We start from the raw sequence: 23,030 nt of genomic DNA, 5'->3' as shown, positions 1-23,030 counted from the left end.
TTCAATACATTTCCACATCATCAAAACGTCAAAAAAGTGAGTTTCCCGCCTGAAGTCAGTCATTAATTAGAGCCTCTCCATAGTGATCTTTCTGTGGAACACTGAGCCTCACTCTGCTTCACTGTCATTTCCAGGCCGTTCCCGACCGAGGAGAGCCTGAAAGACGAGGACATTTACAACAATCTGGAAGACTTGATTGAGTATGTATGATGCTCCTCTCTGCGGGCCTGTTAGTGGTGTTGATAGAACATGATTATTTTGCTCAGTAGCAGAACCAACTCTGCTCATCATCCATGCTCTCCAGGGGTCTGAAGACCCACATGTTTTGGTAAAAGACTTGGCTCTGTTTCTCTGTTACCGTCAGAGGGAACAGATGAGTAATTCTGCATGTAGTTGCTGAGTGCTTGCACACCGCCCACACCCAAGACTCTGGATGGGTGCTGTTGACAGGTTGACTGATAGATAAGGAAAATAACGACGATGTATAGAACATATAGAACAGATACTATCTGTATTACAAGGTATTTGTGTTATTTTCATGTCACAAAACAGTCTTGTTTTCTCTGAGTTGGTGATTTATGCCTTTCTAAAGTATTTCAGTCTCTAATACCCACAGCTATTATTATTAGTTAATGGATGTGAGGAAAATGTCAGCCTTGAAGACTTGATTCTTCGGGTAGTATTCTGTTATCTTAATAACGACACTATTATTATATTTCTCACTGTATTAAACATATACGCGTTTACATTATCCACAAATTGTTGCCCTGCTGCTCGGTAATTTATGACTGCTAGTCAACACATTTTTGAGATGTTAATGTGTGTGTGTGTTTGTGTGTGTGCATGGTGGTGTTCGTTTGATAGTGAAAATGCTCCTGAGGATGAGGACGACTTGTATGCAGCTGTCTACGGGCTGGAGGAAGACTACGCAGGTGGAGAGATCTATGAAGACCTCATGAGGACTGAGCAGAATCCCCCATTGGTACTACAATGAGTCACACACACACACACACAAACACACACACACACACACACACACACACACACACAAACACAAACTTAATGTTGAGCAGAATACTTAGAAAACAGAAGAAAACTTTTACTGTGGGTCTAAACTGAACACCTTCACAAGGCATTTTGAGTACCTCAGCTTGAACGATTGATTACACCCTGCGCAATCTGAACTGCTTCATTTTCACACTATCCACACAAATCAGTGGATGCAACTCAGGATCAGGATATCTTTCAGCATGGATACTGTAACACTGATACTTGCAGGTTAGAATACTCAATTTCAAGAGAAAGACCTACATTCAGGATTATACTGGACTAAAGGTACAGAGGTATGATCAGCAAAATATGGCTTCAAGATTATTATGATTTATAACATGTGTTATTGATGTTTTAGCATGTGAACAACATTTAGTATTGTAGCTGACTAAACCTGGGCTGCAGCGCTTGAACATACGCTGGCACACCGGTTGCGGTGCATTTTATTAATTGTTTTTTTTTTTTTTTTATTGAATTTTCACAGTTATCTTAACACAGAAGTTAATGCGGGATTACATGCCCTCAATTGAAAGGGAAAATAAAAAATTAACAAAGACATTGAGAGAGAAAAATAGATAAATAATAATAATAAAAAAATATAATAATTAAAAAGAAAGTTAAAAAAAAATAGAATTATTACCCTGTATTTCCTATACAGCTATTATGATGTATATCACAATTACTTATGTATTTCAGTGTCCTTTACACATATTCAACTTCTTGATTGGTGGCTTTCAAGAAATTCAATGAATTGTCCCCAAAGTTTAAAAAAGCTCTGAATTTTCCCCTTGGTGGTGTATGTCAATTTCTCCATGGCTAGGGTATTGGAAAGGTTTCTTAACCAATATTCAACTGTGGGAGGCTCAGGGCTCTTCCAAGAAATTGCTATACAGTGTTTAGCCTGAAGGGAGCACAGAATGATAATCTTTTTATTTGCCTCTGACATTCCTAACTCACTTGGGACTAGCCCTAGAATAAAAAACCGGGGGCAAGCAGGTAATTTGACGGATATAATATCAGATGTAGTTTGAATAACTTTTTCCCAGAATGTTAAAATTTTGGGGCAACTCCACAGGCAGTGAAATAATGTACCTTCTTCTTCAGTGCACTTAATACAGAAATCAGAATTTTTGTTATCGAATCGATGTAACAGGGCAGGAGTAATAAAAGTACACATAATCCATTTAAATTGTAACAATTTCAATCTTGTGTTAATAGTGTGACTATGTGCATCTTGACACACAGTGCATTTTATGTTGGTAGGCAACAGCAGTTATGAGTACGGTAGAGCTTATGGCATGATTAGCACTTTGACACTGTCTGTATAATGACTGTCATTTTCAGGTGTCACAGCCTGGCTCTTTGGCCATGACAAATACAGTATGGACACAATAGATAGGAATATTCTAGGAATTAAATAATTTATTGTAATGAATAAAAATGAGAATGTGTGAGGACTATGAGGCGTGCTGTGTTGTAGTGTGAAAACAAAACCAAACAAAGCAAAGGCGTGCAGATGCTGGCCGGGTCCTCAAGCACCTTCAAACAGAAACAGTACCACACAGTAACTTGTCAACAACACCCACATTTCACACACATAGGCAGGGGCCATCCACAGGCTAAAGGTGGAACTAATTTAAGCTATTCTTTTATTCTGTAGGGTAGCTTCATTTATTTAATCTCCCCATAGATTTCAATAAATGAAGTTACTGAAGTAAAGTACAAGTATGTCCAACCCTGTTATTCATTTGGAGTACCACAGAGGTCTATTTTTGGACCATTGTTGCTTACAGTTTGGCCCATGCTGTTGTGTAACTACATAAAAGTAGATTAAAAAAGTTAATACAATATATCTTCTCTGGGACTGCTGATAAAACAAGCCATCTTGGCCATTGTCTGATGTGATCTGAATTACATGTATGTCATCCCTGTATTCTGATCTTGATCACGCCCACACTCTCTCTTATCTGCAGATGAAAATATAAAAAAAGAAAATCATGTTTTTCTCCGTGTGAAAGTAATATTTAAGCAGAATTTTTCTAAGTTGTGTGTCCTCCCAGAAGCAGGCAGAGGTTGATGTCCGGAGCTGCTGCCTGATGGAAATCAAACAGACGGAGGAGAAGTACACAGAGACCCTGGAGTCCATCGAGAAGGTACCGAACTTCCTGTGATTATCAACTCTGCGCTGAGATCATATACTTTTACATGACAAATGTTAAATGATGGGTTTTTTGATTAAGAATTATTAATTCATAGTCTGATCTAATTGACTGAATTATATTATACGAACATGAGATATTAAACTTTTTTTCAAAATTAAGAATTCATCTGTAAATAGGGCATGCATTAAAATGTGATGCGAATGACACCATTTCAGGGAGATTTCAGGGGAATTCTCATCTGATAATTCCCTGCCATGCTATAGTCCTCTGATCTGATATCAAATATATAGTCCGTTATTAGTTTCAGTCTGAGTGCACCCCGACTGTTACAGTCATATCACCACTTGCTAAGAAAGTGTGTGAATCTGAAATGTGTCAATCAGATTCTCCGTTGTTTCTCTCCAGTATTTCCTAAATCCCCTGAAGAAATTCTTCTCTGCGGCTGAAATTGACAAAGTTTTTGTCAACATTCCGGTGAGTTCTGCAAGTTTCACCTTCCATTCATGTGACGTGAAAATGAAATGTTTACGTCCAGATGCTGATTTCTTCTTTCTCTGATTCAGGACCTGGTTAAAGTTCACAAGAGCCTGATGGTTGATGTGCAAGACTCCATCCTGAACAAGAATGCCTTAAATCTCTACCAGATTTTTATTAGCTACAAAGAGAGGTATTCATGAACACCATTTATTGTTGGTGTGTTTATACGACCTACTCATCAGACTAACGCAGAATAACGCTGTGCTGATGGTCTCGTTACGTTTAAGCACAAAAACCACTTAATTAGGGGTTAGGCAACGTCATTTCTTTTGGCTTAAGGGACATGTCCTGAATTATTGTCAAGAATCTGCCACAAAAACTCCTAGAAATTGTCTGAGGTCTTCATTAAAATATCAAGTGGTATCGTTGTAGTGGGGGCGGTGGCTCAGGGGTAGAGCCAGCGTCTTTTTATCGGATGCCTGCTGGTTTGATTCCGCTGGTCTTCATGTCAAAGTGCCCTTGGGCAAGATACTGAACCCCAAACTGCTCCTGATGTGCTGGTCGGCACCTTGAATGGCAGCCACCGCCATCAGTGTACGAATGAATGTATAAATTACTGAAAGTCGCCTTGGACAAAAGCATCTGCTAAATGCCAAGAATGTAAATATTTGACTGTTACAAATGTTGAAACACAGACTCAAACTGCGGTGACTGGCTTGGCAGCCCCCTTGCCTGCAACTCCACCACCACCACCGTCCCCTCCACCTTCTGATGTAACAGTCAGATGATAAACATGTAACATGAATGTGTTATGATGTGTTTTGTAGAAATGTCAATAGTACGTAGCCCGTAGCACATACAAATGTGAACGTGTCAGAAGTTTGCAGAGAGTTAGCTGTCAACATTTTATCCTGGTGACTGGGCTGGATTAAAATTTAAAGGACAATAAATAAAAAAACAAAAAGAAAGAAGTGAAAGTGCATGCTCACCTGCAGCACTACAAAATGTAGTGAACTAGAGAAGAAGTAGAATTTGATTCACAACTGCTTTTTGAAAAATAATCTTCACATATCAGTGAGAGGATTTCCTTTTCACTGGTATCACAATGTAGTGTGGATGAATGACTCGTGACAGATTTTCTATCAGAGAAACACATCTTTATCATGCGCAACACGATTGCAACATTTTAAGAGTTACACTCGGACATTTTCTGATTTTGTGTGAGCACTGTGTCAGTGTCTGGCCTCTCTACACACACACTTAGTGTCCTTTTCTTGGAATGGCTCATCAACATTGTTTCCTCTGAATTGTAGACTGCTCATTTATGGGATCTACTGCAGTCGGGTGGAGATCGCCATCGCTGTTTTAGACCTCATCTGCAAAGAGAAAGAAGACGTCCGCCTGAAGCTTGAGGTGAGACACCTGAAGAGTGTCCCGTCACTAACACATATTCAGTACACACACTCATGTGCACAGGTCAGATCCAGTTTTCTAGTGCCTCCTAGTGTTTAGTATGTGCACTAGACACATACGACAGCATGTATTTTTAAGATAAGCTTAAATACAGATAAACAGAGAAAATATAAGTATATAATAAGAATATAAAAATAAATTAGAATAAAAAAAGATATGTATAGCACAGTTTAGACACAAGGCAACTCAAAGTGCTTTACAGAGGCATAACATTAAATTAAAACACATTAAAAACAAGTATTACAACATCAAGAAACAAACCATTTAAAAACAGAGTTAAAAATAGAAGAATAAACTTAAATACAACAGGTTTCAATAAAACAATAAAAGTTACAGTGCAGTTCAAGATCTTGATGAAAGCCTTCAAATTGTTATAATAAAAGGCAGGGAAGAAGGCATAGTGGATTCTATTAAATCAATATTATCTAAGTTCAGATAATAAATATTAGAGGTTTAAACTACATGTTCTATATAATTCCTTTGTAAGCTGTCAGCTTGGTGTCAAATTCACATGACAGTTTGGTTTGTGATAAGTTTGAGCCTTAAAAACAAGCACAGATGCATTTAAGCTCAGGCAGACACATTGATTTTTGTCTTGATCAACCCGTCCCTGTGAAAAAAATCTCAATAACAACAAAGGATGACATCGTGTTGTAAGGATACGTGTAAAGACGCATCGTAGTTTGCTGTTGTAAATATGTGTATTGTATTTGTTCCAGGAGTGCTCCAAGAGAGCCAACAACGGGAAGTTTACCCTGAGGGACCTGCTGGTTGTCCCGATGCAGAGAGTCCTGAAGTATCATCTGCTACTTCAGGTACAGACGGGGAATGGCTTCACGGATTTAAAGTGTCAAGCAACAAACTGAGAGAGCGCTCAGTTGTTCAAGAAAGCACGGTGATTCAGACGAGATGACTGAACCTGACTCTTGGTCTGATTTTCTGCGCACATCTAACGGTTTTAGTCTGCAGCTCTCCTGGAACATTCGGGGCCTGCAGTCTTATTTCAGGACACCATTAACAGTAGCTGTAAAGCCTGGAATAAGTCTCAACATTGCCCTAATTTTAACTGTTGTTGGAGGGATTCAAATCGAGCACGTGCCTATTTTATTTTATTACTTTTTCCTATAAATGAAAGCATTTTTCCCCTCCTGTGAGATGAGCACTGGGAATTTTTGCCAATGTAATGGCAGCTGTCTCTGTCAGTATAAGGGTGGCCACTTGAGGGCGATACTCACCACATGTTTGCTTCATGTTGGCCCCCCGCCGCCACAGAATCTCAGCAGAGTCACACTGCGAAATAACACCATCAGCGTGATTAAGATCTCGCATTCAGTCTCAATATTTCACACCACTCGGAAAAAGTACAATAAATGAATGGAGTGACACGATTTTAATCTACCTTGGTAGAGCGTCCAGAATTTTCCCCCTCAAACAGGGATTCTGTTGAAGATCATTTATTCCTGGAGAGTGAGAGGAGAGGAGCCACCTGTCAGCTGATTGCAAAATAGATCAAGCAAAATTCTCATTGCATCATTTATTGATTTTTTTTTTATGAATTATTGCAAAGCGGTTGCACTCTTGCTTCTGCAGAAAACCAGACATGCAGACCTTTTAAAGTCCCCACCCCCCCAATCTCACTGCTGATAACTGTGTGACATCGTCTCCCCCGGTTAGTATGAATCAGAGGTCAAACTGTAGCTGGCGGAGCAGATGAGGACAATGACCAGAGAGCTGTTTTGAACTGTCGTGGAGGGAAACGGCGTCCACGGCAAGTGTGCTGACCGCGGGTGTTCCCTGAGGAGAGGTTTTGGGGAGGGGGGGTAAAAAAGGAATAGTTAATCTCTTCATCTGCAGAGATATTAAAGAGGTAATGAAGTGTAAACTAGCCTAAAGTGACTCTACCAATCATTTTATGTTGAGATTTTTTTTTTCTTTTTTTTGCCATACAAAGCACATAGAGCAAATACTGTGCCGGCAGCACTCACTAACAAGCAACATCTGTCTAGAATTAAGCAAAAACGAAATGCAAGCTACAACAGAAAATTAAGAATGATGCCCCAATATGATATCCATGAATAGATGTGAAACTGATGCCTAACTATCTGTTAACTGCCTCAGATTTATGTCATGACGCTTTATCATATGTGCCGCAGGAACAACACAGTCTGGAGTAGTTTAAGGTTATTTGTTGCACGCCTCCTTTGCTGTTTGTCTGGTGTTGTCTTCCACAGGAGACTGCAGGTTTCACGGTGCCTCTGTGCAGGTTACACTCCCAACAAGAGCGTCCATTTACTGAGTAATTAAATGAACATATGTGTGGGTGCTGGGAGGTTGATGTCAGAAAAAGAAATCCCCTTATCTTCCCCTTTTCTGGCATTTGACAGTGTTTGTATAAATAAAAAGAAGGAGAAATCCTATTTATCCGTCAGCTCAATTAAACGACTGAAGCACATGTGCCAGTCCGTGCCCACAGACCCTTTTCTGCCCTCGAATGCGATTAGGAAAATGAGCTGTCTTCTAAAAAATAGGTGGTTTTCGGCTGTAAAAAAAATGATCAACTGAAGCAAAATTTCTGTCTCATGACTACAACAGCAAACAGAGGCGGTCCTGCTACACAAACGACACAACGGCACTTAAAAGAAATCTCGCAACAGTAATCCCCACTGCTCAAATGTTTGCCCGGGTGTGAATTTCATGTGCGTCGTTTGTCTTCTCTCCCCCTTCTGACAGGAGCTAGTCAAACACACTCACGATGCCGCTGACAAGAGCAACTTGAAGATCGCTCTTGATGCCATGAAAGTAAGTGCAGTACTTATGGTAAATGCTCTGTAATCATTGTGATTTCAGCTTGTCGCCAAAAGCGGGCTGATTTAGAGGATAATTCCCAGACAGGCTCCGCCACTCAAATATCAACTTTCATTAGATTGGAAAAAAAAAAAAAAGTCATAAATCATCATGTTTCTCTTCTACAAATGGGTGTGAATGAATAAACCTTTACGTTTACATGCACATTAGCGAATGCCCTTTTTGCTTTCCCTCTTTAGACCACTCGAGGGCTTGATTAATACTCATTATGTTAGCACGACGAGCACGCTCAGCTCACGGAAGCACTTGATTATCACAGCGCAACACGTGTATAAAATTGGGATTGAAGAAAAATTGTCATTTGAATTGTTGACATTTCATGGAGTGCATTTCTTTGCTTTCTTGCAGGAAGGTTGAGGAGAATACTGATACCAATCGACCAAGTTATTTTCCCTGAAAAACCACACATTTGTGGTTTGTGCTCGTTGGTTTTAACAGGCTAGCTGTTTAATCCTGTTTCCAGTCTCTGTGCTGACGTCAGCTAATATAGCCTGGCTCCACCTTCATGTTGAAATGTTCAGACACGAGAGTAGTATCAGTATAACTCCGCTCTCAGCAAAGAAGGCAAAGATGTGCATTCTGAATAAGTGCATTTGCCAAAATGAACAGCACAGCATATCAGTCTTTTCTTTTTCCAGGCTTTACAAATGAATGCATCCTGACTGTCTGGACATATTCCACTTCATCCAGACTCAACTAACTCAACAAAATGTGTGTATTTGTGTGTCTGTGTGTGTCCGTGTTGCCCAGGACCTGGCTCAGTATGTGAACGAGGTGAAGAGAGATAATGAGACTCTCAGGGAGATCGACCAGTACCAGAGGTCTATTGAAAACCTGGTAAACCAAGAATCTTTTTCTACAACCATCAGCCTCAGTTAGCGAGCACCTTTTCTTTTTTGATCGACGGTTCAGTTTGCAAGTCAGGTTTTGCCTGACAAGTTCAGTCTTCCTAATTCGGAGCGGTCCTTGGAAATCAGGCAGTTACAAAGTCTCCAACACAGCTGTTCTTCAGTGGTTTAAAGGCTTAATGCAGGAAAAAGTTTTGCATATTTTACTGATTTTTACCTTGATTAACCAAATCATTGTCATCAAATGTGCATTTTTGTGACTTTTCTGTAAAATGTTCCTTTAATTAGCTTTTCTTTCTCCTTTTTTTCAAAATGGTGTTCTAATGGTTAAGGAAGATAAATAATCTTCCTGATGTTTTATGAGTTTAGAGCTTAAATGATCAGTTGATGAATAAACCAATTAATTGTCTGAAAAACATTGTCAGATGGCAAGTAAATTATATCAAAAGTTATGTTCAAAGTACCAAACATCTAAATCATTAACAGTTGCATCTGTCCTTTGTCACATGCTGTGGTAAAATAAATCTCTTGAGGTTATAGACTGTTGGTTTGAAAAAAAAAAGGCATTTTAATATGTCAGTGTTCTCAGAAATGTTGTGTCATCTAATCAAAGACGTCTAACTGAGAAATTATTGCAAATTAATCAGTATTGGAAAACAGTTGTCGGTTGCAGCCTCATACAAATCAAATAAATTGTCAACAACTGGGTCCCAGCAAAGAATGTTTCAAATATCAAATCAAACCGCTTTTTATATATCTGTGAGAGAGAATCTAGGCTTCAGCGAGGACTAGGGTAAATCCCCTTTTCCAGAACACACCACAGGCATATCATATGTGAGGTAGAATAAATGGAAAACACCTCATACATAAGTCCGGATATGCCATCGCCGAGTGGCAATAAGAAAAGCAGAACAGGATGAGATAAGGTGGTGAAGGCAGAAATCAGTTGACAGGATGAGTAGCAGGCGAGGCATTACGGGTAAGAGCTTGTCAGGTTAGGAAGACCTTCTTCTCTTTGTCTTGATTGAACCAAATTGGTGACTTGAGTGAATGTCATCCGTAATAACAAGAGTCGGCAGTTGCTGATCAGCTGGTGGTGTCAGAACTACCATGATGTTGTTCTGCATCAGTGTGGAGGAAAGAAAGAAAACAGTAATATGCGATGAGGTCTGAAATAGGTGTTTTTGGTCTTTAGGCTTACATCTCAAATATTTGAGGCATCCCTTCTGGAGCATGAACTACAACTAAAACATCAGAATTTCTCAGAAAACTATTCAATTCCCAAGTTTTAAGAACAAAAATATGAGACAAATGAGACACTGATTGTGCCAAAGATTAACACAGTAAATCTCTTGAGGTTATAGACTGTTGGTTTGTGCCAAAGATGGTTGATGCTGGCAATCTGACACATTTTAACCGAGTTCAGAATAACTCATATATTTGATACATAATTCACATCCTATTCATTTTAACCCCCTGCTATTTTATCTTTCAGAATCAGCCCCTCATCAGCTATGGTCGACCAAAAGGGGACGGTGAAGTGCGCATGGTCTCCAGCGTTGACAAGAGGAAACAAGACAGGTTGTTCTACTTCGTCGTCCTGAGAATGTAGATAGGGTTGCGGGCGGGAAGATCACATAGTTAATGTCTGATATGGAAGCGTGGCTGCTGAGTACATTTACATTTACAGTGTCGACAGAGGCGAAGAGCTCATTTTTGCGCCATCACTTCCGTATTTTCCACCCACCTTTCAAATAAGGTGTGCAAAACTTTCTTTTTCTTCTGGTAAACATACAGGAAAAAACATTTTATGATACAGCTTCAAAGCTAAATAAACTACATAAGGAAATATTGCTATGAAATCAGCTGTATATATTTCTCATATAGTCCAAGGATCAAACATACAGAAAGAAATGAGATGAAAAGCAACCTCGACTGAATTAACACGACCGACTTTATTCACCTTTATTCGACAACAGTATGACATATAATATAATATAACAGCGTGACATTCTGCCTCCTTATTTTTCCAGACACATCTTTTTATTTGACGTAGCCGTCATTGTTTGCAAGCGGAGGGGAGACAACTATGAGATGAAGGACATCCTCGACCTCAGCTACTTCAAGATCACAAACAACCCCACCTCTGACAGAGAGGGCAAGAAGGTCAGTCGGCTGGGAAAAGAACACTGTATACATTCTATGCATATAAATAGCCGGGGCGCTCGTATAGTAGTATTGATGCGCTCTGCATTGCTTTGAATATCGTCCCCCCCCCCCTTTTTTTCATTAGTTTACGGTTTCGGACCAATAAAACCGAGCCTCTGTGTTGAAATGTTCCACATCTGTTTCGGCTGTAGATTTTATTGCTGGAATAAATGTCGGACGCGTTGAGAGAAACGTGAAGGGATATATATATATATATTTTTCTTTTCCTGGTGTAGGGACAGTGATGTTGACACAAGTTAAAAATATCTGCTGAAAATATCCTGATTTGCAAGGTCGGCACCCCGCGCGGTTTCTACCCTGTGCTATTTTTTCGCCTTGTGGGAACGCTCGCAGGCCGCGTTGTGACGTGTTGATGTTTTGTTGATGCACGCCACAGATGGTGTCTTCTCACCCCGCTGCTGATTTGTAGTGCCGGAATGGGATTCCTTTTTTTTTTCTTTTTTTTTTTCAAGGGGGAACCCGTTATCATCGTCATTTGGTCCTTTTGTGAAATCGCAATGTGTTGGGATTTCTTGGGGTGTTAGCGTGTTTTGTGTAATTTCCTCAAGCGCGAGTCATTCCCTTTCCCTTTCCCTTCTGTTGCGGCACAGAAAAGACACAGACGTGCAAGAGAACGTACTCTTAGCAGGTCTTGCACACATAAACGCAATAAAAAGACAAGTATTCACAGTCAAACCTGGTCCCGTGTACCTACATACGCCCTCGACACACACACACACACACACACGCACCCACAAACACACACACACACAGTGCGCGACGGAGATGCTAATATCAGGTGATGAATGTGCGCAGTCCTCCAAGGCTGCTTATAGCTATATATCATTTTCTGCTAAATGAAACTTCAGGGTGTGAACGCGGTGCCACTGAGCACCCACACAGTCATCAATGATTTAACACTCAGCAGAGCTCTAAAACACTCAGGACTTTGCAGGGCCGGCCAATCACTGACGGCTAAACCCCACCACTTTTTCCCTGTTATTAGATATGACACAACAGGCTGGAACAGATTAGGGTGGCAAAAGCCCAGAGGTTTTGGGAGTTGATTGAAAATCTTTCCCCCAAATATTCACACGAGCGAGGCGTTTAACCCGTGAGAGCCGCAGTGGTTATGGATTCTCTCCCAGCTGTGAGAGAAAACAAGCAAACAGCGGTTATGTATTTCACACAAAGGATTCTTCTGGAAAAACCGATGCAACATCATAGCAACTGTGACTTAGAAGTTTTTTTGGGCGGTGTTTCTAAATTTAGTGTTTGGAAGAGGAAGATCGAACGCTGTCTTCGGCTCCTCCGAGGCAGATTAGCAGACTCTTCCTCACTGTCATCACAGCTTAAGTCCTGTTTGGGCAGAACTCTGGTTAAACTCTGATTTCTGCTGCTCGCCCGACGTTGACAAAAAAACAGCAGCCGTCACACTCTGGTAAGCATGTCACACGAGCTACAGCTAAGAGGGACGGCATTAACGGTTGTACATCGGGAGAGAGGTGTCTGAGAAAGTCTGTCGTTGTCGTCGGAACAAAAAAAAAAAAGAAAAAAAAAAGGGAATGATTAGCATCTTTGGGGTCGGCTCGATCTAACTGGAGTGGCCAGGCAGATTTCAATTAGAATCAGGCGTCACAATATTTTTAATTGTTTTCGAGATCACTATAAATCAGGCCAGACAGTTTAATTAGTGTGTCTATGTCTGCGAGGACACAATAGGCGACATGCTCGACGATATGACAATACGACAATACGGTGGATGGCGATCAGGGAGATAATATCAACAAGTGACTTTCAAGCGAGGCAAACAACATGCTTAAAGGTTCTGAAATGCAAAAGAAAAGTATTTTGACCCTGTTGTGTTTTGCTATTGCTATTGTGTATCATAACTGTTAGCCATCCCCAGGCAATTGAAATAGTGCACCTATTTAAGCACACATTAAGTAAGAACTGTTTACACTTCAACCTACAAACACATCATAACAAACTGATATGGGTACTGGAGACATACGACACAAATTTGAAGTTTCCAAAGTATAATAATCGGTATAAACTATTGTGATGTATCTCTCTGTTCCATAGACATAAATAGGCCAAAAATACATATGCCTTCCTCAGAAAATCCATGTTTGATTGCTGTCTTCCTTCTCACCTCCACAGTGGTGCTACGGCTTCTACGTGACTCACCAGCAGGGACACACAGGCTTTGAACTCTTTTTTAAAACCAGGGAGCTGAAGAAGAAGTGGCTGGATCAGTTTGAAATGGCCATGTAAGTACACGTGAACGGGAACGCTCCGCAGTCACGGCGGTTTGTAATCGACGCAGAAGACCAGCGTGGGCATCATAGGGAAAAAAGAAAAAAAAACAAAAAACGAGCTGTGTGCGCAGTGTTTGTTTGCCTTTGTTTGCATGCATGTTATTCCAAGGCCGAGATAGGTGTTGACTCTTTCATGTGCACTGTTTGATCAGGCCCCGCTGTAATCAGCACACACTGCTGACAACGGAACGATAACACACACACCTACACCTACACACACAAACACACACACACACACCTACACACACAAACATAAACTGCTCCAAAGAGCTCCAAAACTACAAAGAAGTCACTCTGCCTCTATGTTTCCTCAAATCAGTGCTTTATGGAGGTATATCTTTTGTATTATTTTGTTACAGTGGGAGACTTTTTCTCAGGCAGATACCCTGTCTGCATCCTTTGTTATGTTGATTCGGGAGAATACAGTGTTGTTTTGACATCACGCTCTGATTGACTGAACAAATGCTTTTGTGTTTTTGGGTGGTTATGTATGAAAACATCCCTGATATGCATGCTGACTACCTGCGATGGCCTTCCTGAACGCATGTTTCACTTCTCAAAGTCACTTGTATATATGTGTGTGTATATGCACTGCAGCAAAGCGATGCAGTGTGTGGGGATGTACGTTAAACAGTGGGCAATTTAAGTGCCTCTCTTTCCCTAACTTGAACTTAAAAGGATAAGTTCACCCAAAACATAAAATTAAGTCGTTATCTACTCCTCATTCTCTTAAACAACTGAAAAACAGCAGACTTGTTTAAGATGTAAATACACAACCACAAAACCCACAAAATAGCTCCACACGGCTACTCATCCAGCTCTTTGTAAAACCAGACCAAATTGGTTTGGAAAGACATTATTGACACCCTCAACGTGCATCCACTCCAGACAACTGTGTGCTGACACTTTTAGCTTAGCAGCTACACGGAAGAGCTTTTAAAAGGGTGTAAATAGTGTAAAAGGGTGTCCTTTTTTTTTACAACAAGTCCCTATCTACTTGAGTTATTTGAGAGAATGCTGCAATGCTAGTTTGCTGTGAAGCTCCAGAAATGTCTTGTGGACTATAGAACCACACCAAGCTTCCCATCGGTACAAAGCTGAGGAGATACTGACTGAAGGTTCTTTTTTGGGGGGACTGTTCCTTTAAAGCAATCTCCTATGTATGAGGTCATAAACCTACATGACCACGATGCCCTTGATCCACGCTAAAGACCTAAAGTGTAATCCACAATTTAGATTCTTAAGTGCTGTATCGTAGGCATCGGGACTTTCTTCAGTTTCTTGAAGACGTTTCACCTCTCACCCAGGAGGCTTCTTCACTTGTGAGCTTTGAGTTCCCGAAACTTAGAGCTCACATGTGTTTCTTAACGACGCTGTAAGGACACTCCCACACAGAGTTTAAAAGCCTGCAATCTCCCCTCCAGTTAGTCAGAACTGAAGAAGCCTCTTGGAATGAGAGGTGAACCGTCCTCAAGAAACTGAAACAAGTCCAGTTGAATTACTGTGACCTGGATGACTTAGAACCTTCATAAAACACGTCCACAATTTAGAGTCGACTTTTGTCACCCACTTCTTGAAGCTGTTTTCGCCACTGGTGCAGTTGTTTGTGTCTGAAAACAGCAATGTGTGCCTCTGTGCATTGGGTAATGACACCAGAAGGGGCCCATTCAGGAAGTGAAAATTGTACCTGTAAAGAGGATGTGGGCTCCTGATGAAGGACTCACTTATGGGAGCACTCAGTTTAAGTGGCTTCTTTATGGTGCGTTCAACACAAAAAGGCATTTTTGTGCCAGTGGTGTTTGTTCGCGTTCCAGAGAGGCTGCTTATTTCTGCCATGCATGTTTTCCTCTCTCATGTTTGAACACACGCGGCTTCAAAATCAGGCTGACTCAAGTGCTCTCCGTGAATACGCACACATGCAAAATGATTGCCACGACTGAAACCACACAAATTCAACCAACACATGCTAAACACATGGCTCTCTGGCAATGTTAATCTCTCATTCAGTCAATACACCACTTGGGTCTAGACTGAAATATCTCAATATTTCAAATGAGTTGCCATGAAATTGTGTACAGACCTTCATGGTCCACAGAGGATGAACCCTAATGACTTTGATGATGCCCTGACTTTGCTCACAGCACCATCAGCAGGTCAAACCTTTCTTTTATCCTGAGAATAAGATCTCAGGATCTACCAGATGGTCTAGCTAATGAAACCAATTGACTCTGGTGATCCTCTGACATTTCTTTTGGTGCCAACATGAAGTTGACCTTTGTGGTTTTGGGTGAATTGCCTCTATGACTTTTGGATTGATTGCCGCGATATTTTCTCAGGTCAGAGCTCCTGCAGTCATCATTAGGTCACAAGTTTGTTCAATACTTAAACTAATTACTTGCCAATCAACCTCAGCTGTGCTACTTGCTGAGCGCGGAGTGTGTCGTAAAACAAAAAGCAGTGTTGTAAAAAGTACCCAAAAGTTGTACAAGTAAAGATATTATGAAATGACACCTAAAATTAAAAGTCATCCAAACGATTAGTTCTTGAATTAAAAGAACTTTGTTACTAAATACTTAAATATCAAAAGTAATTTTCCAATATTAAATGTACTTATGTATCAAAAGTACAAGTAGATGTATGCATATTGTATATGATGAGTTGATTTGAGTGTTGGAGTGGAATTGTACTTAAGTTCATTACTAATTAAAATGCCTACATACAGCTTCACAGAGTAGGGGTGGGAATCAGAGAGTAACTCACGATACCGTACGATTCTGCAATAGTTGTAACGTTGCAAGACAATCATCGACAACATCGACACGATATCTGTCTAGCTGAGGAATGCAAAATTCCCCTAAAAAGGCAAAGTGCAGGATTTAAGTACTTATTGCTGCATTGTGCTGTTAGTTCCACGGATAATATTTGGCGCCAGCCTAACGTTAATCGCAAGGTTCACAGTGTAATGCCGCATTGATCTTTTGTCCCACCCAAACACAGAGTTTTCATTGAAATATGTTTTGTTCTTATTTCCTGTCTCAGATCAAATATCCGACCAGAGAAAGCGAACCACAACTCTCACCAGTTCAAGATGCACACATTTGAAAGGATCACTTCCTGTAGTTTTTGTCACCTCCTGCTCAGGTAATAAATTGAGAATGAACAGACTTTTCTCTTTTGGATGCAGAGTTAAAAATGCTCCTTCATGGGACTCAATCCTGCGTCTCAGTCAGGGTGACAGGGAACTGTAACAACACACATTGTTCTAGGATGGCAAATCATGTGTTATTGTGCTGATGGTGTGTCTCTGTTCTTATGAAAATACAGTTTAAAATCTTTTTCCATATTGAAGGTATAAAGGGAGCACCATGACATTTCACATTCTGTCTTGTCTTCAGGAAAAAAAAAAAAAAGGACGTTTTGGGAATTTAGCCTCACGCTTAATTGTAATAAACAGGCACTACAGACTGTTAGCTATCTCATTTTTCAGCAGACGCCATCAGTTTTATGGTTTTTTGGGAAGCTGAAGGACATTTGTGGAGTCATTTTTCTTATCTTGAGACTGTGACAGAAGCCTGAAATTTCAAAATGTCAAGGTGTTTTTCTTAAGCAGACGAAATACATCCTGTGTTTTATTGTGTCCAGGGGCATCTTCAACCAGGGTTATCTCTGTATGAAATGTGGGCTGGGGGCTCACAAGGAATGTCTGGGTCGACTGGGAGTCTGTGGGAGAACAGGTGAGATGGGGTCCCAAACTGATTTGTTTTTCACTTTTTAAACAATCTATTTTCGAAAAGTAATGGCATCATTTTCCATGAAATTTGCTGTGTATTATGATTCCCCTCAGAGAGTACTTCCTAATTTTTTGGGTGACCTTTTCATCTAGCGCCACCATCAGGCGATGTTTTCAAATCATACGAGCAAAATATCAAAATCTAAAAGGCAGATTGCGATGAAATTTACTGAGCGCATTCATGCTCCCTGGAGACGGACCTCTTTACATTTGTGGCCCTCCCTGAGCGTCAGCGCCACATACTGATGCCAGATTGCCAGCCTTGTACATAAGATATCTAACAGATGGTATACTATAAAATCTGTTGTAAATATTTATGGTATGTGTTTACCTTTTGACCTCAGATTCACACTTGCACAGATCCATACGTCCCCCTCAAAGTAAAACAGCATACAGCAAATTGCACATAATATATATTTTTTGGGCTTTGTTCATTTGTTTGTAGCTGTTTAGATAAAAGCTAAACTATGCCGTATAGATATTTAGCAGTTGTTGCATAGTACTTCTGTGTCAAGCTTTGGCTCTTTGTCACCAGTCTGGGGCCGCAGGTACATTGCCCTCCCTGAATACACAGACAGCTAAAGGCAGCCCGGGCCTTTGACAAGCCATCTTGGCAGACGCGCTGTGGTCTTTATGCATTCTGAGGCGTGATGAGGGCCAGCAGAGGTTGACAGTTGAGGTTGTATGTCAGGAAGCCACCATGCGCTGATATTGTATTCCTCTCACTGTGTCTGTCTCTACCTCGACTGCAGATGCTGCCAAGCCGAAGCCCAAGGTAAGACCTGCGCTCTTTCTCTTCTTTGACTTAGACACCAAAGAGAACATAATTAGTGAAGCATAACACACCAGGTATCACAGAGCAGGTTCGGGTGCAGGTAACTATCGACAAAAGGAGTTTGTTGCCCACATCAGTCAGGTCAACAATTGGTAATGCTGGTAAAGGCTTGGTAAACTGATGGGTTTGAATAGTTCTCTCAATGTTCCTTTATTCTTCTGGATAATTTGTGGAGAATATGAAACAATAAATGCCATCTCATTCATTTGTCGCAGCTGCAACGTTTACAGTTTACTATTTGTGATTGTGTCAGTTCAACATTTCAAACGAGAAAATGAAAACAATATACTTGCAGACATCATTTAATCTTTTGGGGGCACGCTTGAAATTGATCATAGATAACAAAGCATTGTGAAACTTTTTAAAGGTGAATATTCTTATTTCTGTTGCAGACTTAAAAGTTAAAATGTGTAGGATGTGGTGGCATTTAGTTTTTCTGGAGGCAGATTGCATGCAAAGAACAAACTACCCTTGTCTCACCCTCCCCTGCGATGGCTGCTTTAAGTGTGTAAAGTTCTCTCTGGAGCCAGTGTTTGCTTTGTACGTTCCGGGCTTCCACGAAAACATGGTGGTGCAACATGGCAGACTTCGTGGGAGAGGCTCCTACTTAGTTTGTAGATATGAAAAGGCTCATTCGGAGATAACAAAAAACGAAACGATTCAACGCCTCGGTTGATTACACACTAATGAAAACAGAATGATGAATTTAATTTTCCATTTCTGACACTAATTCCACCTCAATCCTGCACGCAGGACCTTTAAGGCTCCACATAAACCAGCTGTCATGTGGGTAGAAATTGATGAAAATTATAAATGCTTTTTCTTTTGAAATGAGTCCTCATTCAAATGTTGCTCCTCTGGCATTTCTCTTAATGCAATATGTGACAACACATAAAAAAACCCCAACTAATAACAATTAAAAATGAGGATAAAATGATCCAGGATTGATGCATTTTGTGCTCAGAAACAAGAGTTCCTAAATTTTAAGCTTGATGCGGTCTTTCCTCTCACACTGGTTAGATCACACATCTATAAACTAAGTATAAATCTGAGAGATTGTTGTATTATGAGTGTGACTCATTCTTCAGGTCAGGCTGATCCTGCACAAGGAGCAAGAATGACCCCTCCATATATCCATCCCCCCCCCATAATTCTTTCTTCCTTCCTCATTTTCTTGTTTTTTTTCCTCTGTTGTGCTCACGTTCTCTCTTCTTCCACAGGAAAGCACAACACCACCAAACCCAGGTCAGTATGGCTTGACCACTTCCCCACTTTAGTGAACCCGCCAAGGGCTTTACGTGGTACCTCTTAAGCCGCTTTCATCTCGGTTCTGTAACAAAACAGAAACACAGACAGGATGAAAAGGAGACGGTTAGTCAGGGGCCAGAGTGAGACCTGGAGGAGTTAGATGGTGGTTGAAAGCTAACGCTCAGATGTTATCATACACCGCCGCCCTCCTCTCCCCTGCTCATTTTTTCTTTTTTATCAAATATTACATGATTTGTTCTTTAAAAAAACAAAACAATAAACAAACCCTAAAGATGTTTTCTTCGAAATCCACTGACGTGAATGTCTCATGCGCACACAAAGGGTTCAAAGGAGGAAATGAATAACAACAGTTTCCTCATGACAAATATATTTGTGTAAAAATAACCAATGAATAACAGGATGCAGAAAGAATCCTTAATCGGAGCACAAAAAAGAACCTTTTCCAGCACCGCATGCTGCGATGCCTAAACCCAAGGCGGCATTGAGATGAATTGGAGTGGGTGGAATCATTATGAGGACGGCGGCAGGAGAAATGCTGGCAGAAAAGCACTTCCAGCAGTCTATACGCTTCAGCCTCAACCGCTGTGCTGTGCTGTGCCTTTGTGATAAATCAATTTCCATAAGGGGCTTTATGAGAAAGACATCCTTGCTTATTGTTCTTATTAAAAACATGAATGCGAGATATCCCATTCATCTGGGGTCACCATCAGCTAATTGTTTCCCCGGGCAGGTTTGCAGGGGAGCTGCGGCTGGAGGGGGAGATGTGTCTGGATGTGTGAGTCTGGGGAGAGTAAGCGACCGTGTCTTTAAAGTTGGCAGGGGTGTTTAGTCTCAGCCTGAGCCCGATGCTTGTGGCTGTATTTGTCATGCCGAGGGAATATCGGAGCTTTATCTTACGGAAATGGAAGAGATGAATTTTTCTGCAAGAGCAAATTGCTGCTTTTTTAGGATGGTGACACTCGGGCCATTTAGACCTCGTTTGAGAAGATTCTCATGGCGTCCACACTGACGAACACGTGAGAGATCAATTGTGCTGAAATGCCTCGGACAGTGACCTAACCTCCAGTCATGTCTTAATAGTTTTGGTTGTACGTAGCTGGATCTTCTGACACATCTGGATCTGAGAACCCAATACAATGGAGTTGTGATGGAGAACTCCATCATGTTGTGCTCAACGCTCTGAAAAATACAGTGAGAGAACAACTTAACAGCAGCCCGGACTGTTAGTTTTGCCGACCAAACTTTTGACTCTGGTGCAGTGATGGAGAGGTGTACTCCGTGGTGTGTCAGTACACCTGGACGCTGCTATTGGCTGCGGTTACAGGTGAAACAGAGATTACTTCCGACCACACCCAACCACACTCATCCGTAACCAGGTTTCCATCCAGGTAGTGCAAATTCAAACCAAATTAGGAGTAAATAGGTATTAAATCAGTATCATTGTGCGATTCCGTCCTCGACCGTCATAAAGATTCTTCTTTGAGATAAGCAGCTGGTGGTGTTAATTCTCCAGTCGGGTGCCATTAAACTATTCCAGAAGAAGATGCCACAACTAGATGTTATTAAATGTACATCAACCATACTTCAAAACTATGTAGAAAACAAAGTGTAAACACGTTTATTTTTCCCAGCTGTGACACCGTTGGCTGATAACGTTTTCACCTTTTGAGTCCGTGTGTCACTGTTGCAAAATGTGTTCCTTGAGGCACCTATTGTAGCGGGAACTTGTCCTTCTTTTTCTATTGAGTACTTTGCCAGGTGTCTGTATTTCTGTGGCGGACAGAGTTTGTCAGCTCGATGGTGTCAAAACTGTGAAATGTGCAATCACAGAGCTTTACAGTTGTGTAGTTGAGATAAAAATGAAAGCTGAGTTTGAGGATGGTTGTGATCTCATGTTATAATGTTGTTATTGCTACTGAGGGTCGAAACGTCTGTCTACACTGAGCTATTATTGCGCTTATAGTGATATTACTTTTGCTGCTCTTGTAAAAAAAATAGTTGGGCTGTACTTGAAATATTCCGTTGTATTCCTGTTTTTATTCTCCATATTTCATTCCATTATTATTATTTTTTAAAGAAATGATTTCGCATTGAAAAGTAACCGATATAAATATGGATATAGAACTGAAGAGATAAGGATTATCAATAAGAGTAGTGCCATCGCTAAAATCTCAGCGATACCCATCTCTACTGACGAGTGTCGTGATTAGTGTGATCTCATTACAAGATGGCTAATGTGTAAATGTGTTAGGAACAGTCTCCATATAGCTCTATACAAATCCATGGTTTTAGTCAAGTGCTATTTCTATGCAAGAGGAGTCTTCAGTGGAGGCTCGATACAAAAACTTTTCCACTTTTCCATCAATTTTTTTCTTTAATTTCACAGTTTCATCATATTTCTGTTGAGCACAGATTGAAAATGCACTTGAGCAGATATATAGAAATCCCCCCCCCGTGATGCCGTTTGTGGTGAAAGAGAGTTGCAACACACTTTCGCAGAGAGGCCGCTGAAATGCTGCTTTCAACTAGAAGCAAATTAAATCACATAAAAAACACATCAAAATGCGTCTGTGTGTGTAGCTCAGGTTACAGTCGGAGCTAATGAGAAAAAAGGCGCCCCTTTAGACTTAAAAGCATTAGACTCGCAGATGCAGCTCCCCTTTTACCTCCACCTCGGCTTCTCCAGCGTAAATATTCATGTCTGATTGATCAAATGTTTTAACATGTGGTGCAACTCGGCAAGTCTGGTGGAGAATATCTGAGCTTTCCATTTTAGTCAGTCTGGGCAACTAGCACACCTTCTATGAATTCCTAGATATCATCAGTACACTCTTTTCCGGTAACTGCTGTTCCTCTAACCCTTTTTATATTCCATTTTCATATACAGTCGCAGTATTTTAAAATGCCTCAACCTCCGCAAGGTCTCACTACTCTTGTAAATGCTGCGTGTTATCCTGTGGTTAAATGTCTGACAATTTGAGTCTAAATGTATTTGTATTCCCTGTCTGCTAGGTTTACCCAGGATGGTTGTGATCAGAGACTACAGTGGCATCCCCTGTCCCCAGTGCGGGCCCCCACTAAGCATTCATGCGGGGGATGTCATTGAACTGATGTTTGCCGACCTGCACAGCTCCTGGTGGCAGGTGCGTGTCACTCAACCCCTCCTCGTTTTATCTCAACATCTGTGACTCTGTGAAAAAATAACATGCCACGGCTCAGCGGGTCGGCTCGGCACACGCAATGTCTTTGCAGTGTCATTGGTTTGAATCGGCGCCGCATGTCACCGCCCGACTCTTTGCTGCCGGTCGTCCTGCAATCTGACAAAAGGAAAAAAAGAAAAAGCTTTCAGAAAATATAAAAAGGGTCAACGTCAACGCTTTGTCTCAGTTTGGCGATAATTGTTTGTATATCACCCGTGTGACATTACGGGTTGTTTATGACAGTCTTTGACAGGTGAGCCATAAATATGACATCGAGATGAGGTCAGCGCTAATTAGGGAATAAAAAGATCTGTTCGAGCGCCACAGAACCCCGGTCACATTGCGAACCGGGGTATCTGTTCTGTCACTCCTCAGATTGAATCACAGCCTACATCAGATGATCTAACCAATTAGTGGCTTCAGTTGATTAATTGAGTGCCACAGTGAGACAATAAAACAGCAGACACTTCAGCCTCTGGAGGGTGTTTTAATGGTGGTGCGCAACCTCATGTACAGGCACATTTAGCAACCA

General features: G+C 41.0%; 1 protein-coding gene and 1 long non-coding RNA gene across 6 annotated transcripts in view; one reads left to right on the top strand and one right to left on the bottom strand.

The window, feature by feature from the left end:
• Positions 1–23,030, top strand: part of LOC115573165 (guanine nucleotide exchange factor VAV3-like) — a 51,542-nt gene that overhangs the window by 11,424 nt on the left and 17,088 nt on the right. For 3 of the 4 annotated variants that reach the window (XM_030403831.1, XM_030403834.1, XM_030403835.1), the window contains exons 4-20: positions 135–200; positions 865–982; positions 3,111–3,203; positions 3,618–3,686; positions 3,776–3,879; positions 5,003–5,102; positions 5,882–5,977; positions 7,893–7,961; positions 8,778–8,864; positions 10,371–10,456; positions 10,909–11,041; positions 13,247–13,356; positions 16,444–16,545; positions 17,047–17,138; positions 17,947–17,969; positions 19,250–19,274; positions 22,311–22,441. In XM_030403831.1, the coding sequence (XP_030259691.1) occupies positions 135–200; positions 865–982; positions 3,111–3,203; positions 3,618–3,686; positions 3,776–3,879; positions 5,003–5,102; positions 5,882–5,977; positions 7,893–7,961; positions 8,778–8,864; positions 10,371–10,456; positions 10,909–11,041; positions 13,247–13,356; positions 16,444–16,545; positions 17,047–17,138; positions 17,947–17,969; positions 19,250–19,274; positions 22,311–22,441 (1,504 nt within the window). The remainder of the gene's footprint in view (positions 1–134; positions 201–864; positions 983–3,110; positions 3,204–3,617; positions 3,687–3,775; positions 3,880–5,002; positions 5,103–5,881; positions 5,978–7,892; positions 7,962–8,777; positions 8,865–10,370; positions 10,457–10,908; positions 11,042–13,246; positions 13,357–16,443; positions 16,546–17,046; positions 17,139–17,946; positions 17,970–19,249; positions 19,275–22,310; positions 22,442–23,030) is intronic. The other variant, XM_030403833.1, reaches the window with a different exon arrangement.
• On the bottom strand, positions 4,832–8,199 carry LOC115573166 (uncharacterized). 2 transcript variants are annotated; one of them, XR_003982230.1, is made up of 5 exons: positions 8,167–8,199; positions 6,801–6,956; positions 6,562–6,622; positions 6,398–6,452; positions 4,832–5,065 (listed from the first exon to the last, which is right to left on the bottom strand). It is a non-coding gene; the product is annotated as an uncharacterized LOC115573166 (long non-coding RNA). The 2 variants fall into 2 exon arrangements; XR_003982229.1 differs by lacking the exon at positions 8,167–8,199 and adding an exon at positions 7,914–8,121.

The sequence above is a fragment of the Sparus aurata genome, chromosome 21 (genome assembly GCF_900880675.1).
Source record: "Sparus aurata chromosome 21, fSpaAur1.1, whole genome shotgun sequence".
NCBI lineage: Eukaryota > Metazoa > Chordata > Actinopteri > Spariformes > Sparidae > Sparus > Sparus aurata.
The sequence above is the reverse complement of the archived record's forward strand: the minus strand, read 5'-3'. Positions and strand labels throughout refer to the sequence as shown.